Source organism: Argopecten irradians, chromosome 1, assembly GCF_041381155.1.
Source record: "Argopecten irradians isolate NY chromosome 1, Ai_NY, whole genome shotgun sequence".
Classification (NCBI taxonomy): domain Eukaryota; kingdom Metazoa; phylum Mollusca; class Bivalvia; order Pectinida; family Pectinidae; genus Argopecten; species Argopecten irradians.
The window spans coordinates 30,443,034-30,450,018 of NC_091134.1; the positions used below are offsets into that span (position 1 = coordinate 30,443,034).

At 35.8% G+C, this 6,985-nt stretch overlaps 1 protein-coding gene across 1 annotated transcript in view; it reads left to right on the forward strand.

The window, feature by feature from the left end:
• Positions 1–6,985, forward strand: part of LOC138323727 (E3 ubiquitin-protein ligase rnf213-alpha-like) — a 121,983-nt gene that overhangs the window by 28,241 nt on the left and 86,757 nt on the right. The window contains 4 exon segments of the mRNA XM_069268534.1: positions 1,234–1,623; positions 2,032–2,202; positions 2,686–2,748; positions 2,955–3,064. Coding sequence (XP_069124635.1) covers positions 1,234–1,623; positions 2,032–2,202; positions 2,686–2,748; positions 2,955–3,064 — 734 coding nt within the window.

A 6,985-nucleotide genomic window follows, 5' to 3' on the forward strand; every position in this document is an offset into this window, starting at 1 on the left:
TATATGACCCTGGGGTCTCACGTTTCCCCCTGGGGAGGGGGTCAAGTTTACTAGTTTATATAGGGAAAACACATTTATGAGCATTTTTTGCTGAATTGTCATTGGAAACGAGTCAAACTTAATTGGTTAGAATTATTAGCCTGAGATAGCATTTTAATGTCATATCCATATTGGTCCAGGCAGACCCCCTGGGGGCAGAGGGGCGGGGCCAAAAAAGGTCAAATAGGCTAAAACTTCAAAAATATTCTTTTAAAATTCTGGAAATGGTATAATCAAATACGCTTTATAGATGAAAAGGTCTTAAAGTTTGTTTATAAAAATTGTAAATTATATGACCCTGGGGTCTCCTGTTTCCCCTTGGGGAGGGGGTCAAGTTTACTATAGTTTATATAGGAAAAACACATTAATGAGCATTTTTTGCTCAATTTTCATAGGAAATGAGTCAAACTTGGTTAGAATTATTAGCCTGAGATAGCATTTTAATATCATATCCACATTGGTCCTGGCCGAACCCCCTGGGGGCAGAGGGGCGGGGCAAAAAAAGGGTCAAATAGGCTAATTAAAAACTTCAAAAATCTTCTAAAATTCTGGATATAGTAGAATCAAATAATTATAGATGGAAAGGTCTTAGGTGTTTTATAAAAATTGTAAATTATATGACCTTGGGGTCTCACATTGCCCCCTGGGGAGGGGTCAAGTTGACTTTAGTTTATATAGGAAGAACATATTTGTGAACATTAAATTGCCCAATTTTCGTTGGAAATTAGTCAAACTTGATTAGAATTATTAGCCTTAGACATAGCATTTTAACATCCATATCCGTCCTTGATGACCCCCTGGGGGACCAGAGGGGCAGGACCAAACAGGGTCAAAATGATTAAAATTTCAAAAAATACCTTTAAGTTCACAGGTTTGATGGAAGCAAATACTCTTCATAGTCTAAAAAGTCAAATTTATAAATTACTGACCAACTTCAAGGCCCAGCATATAGTGTTCATATGTCTTTAATTTGTTTCATTATTTGTTTCATTATATATTCTAATTCAGGTGACCGTTAAGGCCCATACTGGCGTATTGTTTGAAATCAGCTGATCGTGCACAAGAATCGTTGTATTCATAGTGTATTCATAGTGTTTTCATAGGCAAATGTTTGTTTTCGTCAGTTGGTTGATTCATATAGTGACGAAACACTCTGAATGTAAATATATATATCTGAGACATATCCATTTACAGGACATCAATGAGGTGGCACGATCACTGCTGCTGGCATTGGGTGTATGTTACCATGCTTGTCTGAAGAAACGAGAGGAATACAGGGAAGCAGTGGTGCCACACTTCGTTCCTCCATGTCAGATACTTGGTCCCGACCCTGCCCAGAGAATGCTGGAGGAAATCGAACACTGTCAGGATGTTTTCTTAGAAAATGTTGAACTCGGGAAGAATATAGCACATAACCAGGCTCTGAAGGAAAATGTGTTTATGATGGTGACCTGTATAGAGTTAAGGATTCCACTGTTCTTGGTTGGCAAACCTGGCAGTTCTAAATCACTGGCAAAGACAGTGGTGAACAATGCCATGCAAGGACATGCTGCTCACCATAAACTTTTCCGTGGCTATAAGGAGGTAAGTCTAGTACTCTAGTAATAAGTGGCTCCTTTTGGATGTAAACCTATAACTAGTGTAAACCAACTTTATTTTGCAAGCGATTTACTTTCACGAATTTTACGGTCAAAGTACATTCGCAAAAGTTTTAGCCACGAATTGATATTTACATCATTTATATTGATAGGAATTTCAGTTCATTATTCAAACCCACGAATGTTAATCCTGGCATACCTTTTTTTTAATTGGAAACCGTGAAATTTAGTGGCTGCGAAAGAAATTTGGTTTACAATAATTAACTGGATTCTACATTTATGATATTACATGTTTATCAATATTTCTTTGTACAAAACAAATAACTGTGAAATAGCAGTTGTTCCAGATGAGATCACCTCCGTAAAACTATTTCCTCTGTTACTGCTCTCTCAGGTCCAGATGATGTCTTACCAGTGCAGTCCATTGTCCACACCCGATGGTATTTCTGGAATGTTCCGACAATGTGCCCAGTTCCAAGAAGATAAAGACCTCACTAGATTTGTGTCTGTTGTGGTCCTGGATGAAGTCGGCCTTGCTGAGGACTCCCCACGCATGCCACTCAAGGTAACAAATTACATCTTAGTAACAGTGATATATCATTATTTTGTCATTGTCATTAAGCTTTATTGCTTACTCAAATGTATGACCTTGGCATGTCATGCTAGTGGTTGTTTGGTTTTTCTTTAGACTTCTTAGATAATTATTCTCTCCTGTCATAAGGCATTGGAACTTCACACTTGCTATATGGGTCTACCTAGTTGGATTTATCTAGGTGAGGTGGTGTGTAAGGTAAACCAAAACCAGGTCACTGTGACCTTTATATTTTGATCTTAAACCACCTTTAAGAAATAGATTGTCTGGACTGTATCTCCTATATTATAAGTTACTGAAACTTTATACTTGATGTATGGGTCTATCTAGGTGAGGTTGTGTGCCATATACTAGAATCAAGTCAGGAGGAAAGTACAACTCCATTGTACATATGGTTGGGGATATTTCAATTAATCATAATGTTTTGTTTACCAATTTTTCCTTTTTTTTCTTCAGACTTTACATCCACTTCTTGAAGACGGATGTGAAGGGGACGAAGAACCACTACCCTATAAAAAGGTGATATATTTTATCAAAGAGATTATTTTCCAAGTTCAACATCGCCACAATGCCAAAGCAACTTGCTAGAATAATTTGAGCATAATGATTATTATGTTGTGTGAACTGGAAGAATAAATTGTTAAATTAATTTGTTGTAGAATTAATGAGTTAAAATACACAGAGTACCATACTTTATTGCTTTTAGCTTTATGTTTTGACTACAGGTAGCATTCATTGGTATCTCAAACTGGGCTTTAGATCCAGCCAAAATGAACAGAGGAATTCTCGTTCAGAGAGAAGTCCCTGAACTGGAGGAGCTTACACTTAGTGCTAAGTAAGTAGGGGTCAATCGACTTTCAAGAGTACTTGAATTTTCATAAACAGCAAAATTTGCTCACCTAAAACTTATGCTTGAATTATTGTATATGTTTGAATCGTTGTTTCTAGTTGGAGGAAATGTCATTTTTATCAATGCATAACATAACAAATGTAAGAGTCAGCTTCTTAATGATAAAAATGGTAAAATTTAAAGGCGGCTAAAAGGATCTTATCTTTTCTCATCTTCATAAGTAACTTTCCTCTTCCTATGTCTCCCTGACAATGCCTCAGTTTTGGCCTTTGATTGAGCACTCGCCCTTGTGAGGTAGGCTCTGGGTTCTGTCCCCTGGTTGAGATGCACCATAGTGTATAAAACTGGTAGTTTCTTCTTCCTGCTTGGGTTCAGCACTAAAGGAGTTGGATGACTGGTTCGCATGTTGTCAGTATAATGTAATTTTTTCGAACCCAAAAGAAAATGCTCTAATCGAATCTGGGCAAGCAAAAAACGCCAGGGTGACCCTAGCATTGCTAAAAGAATAAGCACCGTGAGGAAGGTTTTGTATGTTATATTCTTTGATAACAAGGGTCCAATCATTCAAATCCCTGTTCCAAAAGGCAAAACTGTCACAGCGAAGTATTATAGAGACGTTGTACTTCGAAAGCTTAAGAAAGTCTAACAAACCCGCCACCACAGACAGGTTTGAAGTACCTCAGGCTCTTACATGATATGCACCCTGCATATTCACCAGACTTGGCCCCCCCTGTGACTTTTTCTTGTTCCCCAAACTAAAATTTCACCTGTCTGGAACAAAATATAAATCAAGAAATGCCCTTGGCTCTGCCATTTACCAGTATCTTATGAGTATACCCAATTAATTCAAGAGTATGAAAAACTGTTTCCAAAAGTGGATCGATCGGTTGAAACGATGCATAAATGCAGAGGGGGAGTATTTCGAGGGACAGCGCAAAGTAAAATGATCAGAATTACTTCTATCAAAGAGAAATCACCAAAGTATATCTGATGGATGTCACAACATTTGCAATCGTAATAGATGATCCGGATTTTATAGAATTTCCGGATTTCCTAATAATTACAGTACGTTTTTAAAAATTGAAAAGTTATTATATTTTTTTTTTTAGAATTTTGGTGTGAATTCATTTTTAGCTCACCTGGCCCGAAGGGCCGGTGAGCTTATGTCATGGCGCGGCGTCCGTCGTCCGTCGTCCGTCGGCGTCCGTCGGCGTCCGTCGGCGTCCGTCTGTCCGTCAACATTTCCTTTAAATCGCTACTAGTCCTAGAGTTCTGCATGGAATGTAACCAAATTTGGCCACAAACATCCTTGGGGGAAGGGGAACAGAACTTGTATAAATTTTGGCTCTGACCCCCCGGGGGCAGGAGGGGTGGGGCCCAATAGGGGAAATAGAGGTAAATCCTTTAAATCACTACTAATCTGCATGGAATGTAACCAAATTTGGCCACAAACATCCTTGGGGGAATAAGAACAGAGTTTGTATAAATTTTGGCTCTGACCCCCCAGGGGCAGGAGGGGTGGGGCCCAATAGGGGAAATAGAGGTAAATCCTTTAAATCACTACTTGTCCTAGAGTTCTTCATGGAATGTAACCAAATTTGGGCCACAAACCTCCTTTGGGGAAGGGGAACAGAACTTGTATAAATTTTGGCTCTGACCCCCCAGGGGCAGGAGAGGCGGGGCCCAATAGGGGAAATAGAGGTAAATCCTTTAAATCGCTATTAGTCATAGAGTTCTGCATGGATTGTAACCAAATTTGGCCACAAACATCCTTGGGAAAAGGGGAACAGAACTTGTGTAAATTTTTGGCTCTGACCCCCCAGGGGCAGGAGGGGCGGGGCCCAATAGGGGAATTAGAGGTATATATCTCATTCCTTCAGAAAAGAAACAATGAACCTGTATTCAGAACATTACTTGGCATTACAAACCAGGTGAGCGATACAGGCCCTCTGGGCCTCTTGTTAGAAAAAATACATTAATGATGAAAAATTATCATTAGTAACTGAATTTTAAAAAATTGAAATTAAAGAGAAATTTACTTTTTTTCTCTCTCAGATCAAAATACATTTTGAATACTACTGTAACAATTCTCTGTATTTTCTTAATTTAGTGCTGGTAAATTTAAGACCTTTGTTTAAGTTAATTATCCGTTATTGTGAAAGATATATTAAAACTCCCAGTCTAATATTTTGAACAAAAAAACTGCTCCAGAACTGGGTGTATATATAGGGATGTGACTACTTTTGCAAAACCACACATTCCTTTATTTCAGTAAAATTCAATATGAATGCAGACTGTTTCAGCCACACTCTGACAAATGCTGTATTCCAAAAAGCAAAGAAAGCAAATGCAATGTGAAAAAATGATACCTAAATGAAGCAAAATTGTTACAGAAATTGCAATTATGTGTTTGTGTTTATTTTGCAAAGAATTTCATCATAAAAAGCAGATATTGAATTTATTCATATATGTCGCGCATATACCTCCCTTATTTGAGACAAAAATCCCTTAAAATGGTTATCAATCTCCCTTACCACCCTAGAAAAATATGGCATGTATGCTTCAAAATGCGAATACAATCTCTAAGAATGATATAAAACACAGAGGAAATTCCATCCTTTTACAAAAATATTCTTACTCGTGGGTAAAATTTAAGAATATAAATACAAGTAATATACAAGTACCTACAAGCATTCAAAATGAAATAATATGGGGTAATGCCAACATCACATGCGGGGGTAAATTTGTTATATTTAAACAATGGATAGACAGTGGTATAATAACAATAAAAGATTTATGTGATGAAGCTGGAAAACTAAATGATGACACCATTTATTCAAAATTAATAAGTAAAGCTAATTGGATTGCTGAACTCATGAAAATAAAAAAAAAATCTATACCAAAATCATGGATTGAGAAATTGAAACTAGAAACAGTGGAATTAAATAAAGATGAAATTGAAACCAATATTTTTATATATAACACCTTAATTAAATCTAAAAAAGAAACCCAAGTCTAATAGAATAGTGGAGAAATCAATTCCATGCTGGGAATAAAGATTTCCATGAAAATTTTTAATTCATCTTCAAAAAACTTGCATGATAATGCGTTGAAAATCTTTAAATGGAAATTGATTCATAATATTATTCCAACTAGAAAAAATCTGAAGAGATATGGAGGATAGAAAATTCAGACTTGTGTCCATATTGTAATAAGATTGATGATAACATACATTTTTTCATCGAGTGCGCCCATGTAGAAACATTTTGGAATACCCTAACAATGAATATGCATAAATTAGGAATAATTGTAAATATTAGAAGAAAAAAAAATTTGGTTATTTGATACAAACCGAGAAACAAAAAAAATAAACAATTTAACTTTATGCTAGCATTAGCAGGGTACACAATATATCAATCTTTTTATGTCAGTGAAAAAGACAAAAGAGTCTAGATATTTATAATATATTTATGGCAGATCTAACCTTTTATATACTAAATTTCTCAAACACCTTCAACAATAATTGTAAAAACAAATAAACATATTAGTTAATCTAATCACTAATTATGTAAATAATATATTAAAAAAAAAAAAAAAAAAAAATGACACACAATTTAAAAAAAAAAAAATGTCCATGGTCCTAAGGTAATCCATCTTCTGAAGTGTTCAGCAGCTTTGTTTTTGTTTTTCAATTCTTTTTACTCTTCTTTCTTCGGGTCCATAGAAAATTTCAAACAATCACTTTTAAAAAATCCACAATGTATAATATTCCTCTTTGGACACTGAAAAGTAATAATAACAACAAATCAGCATACAGAATATACAAAATACATTCTTCTTTTTGCTATAGGCCTAGTACATAACAATTGTAAAGTACTAGGTACATAATATTGGTGCATGATACTT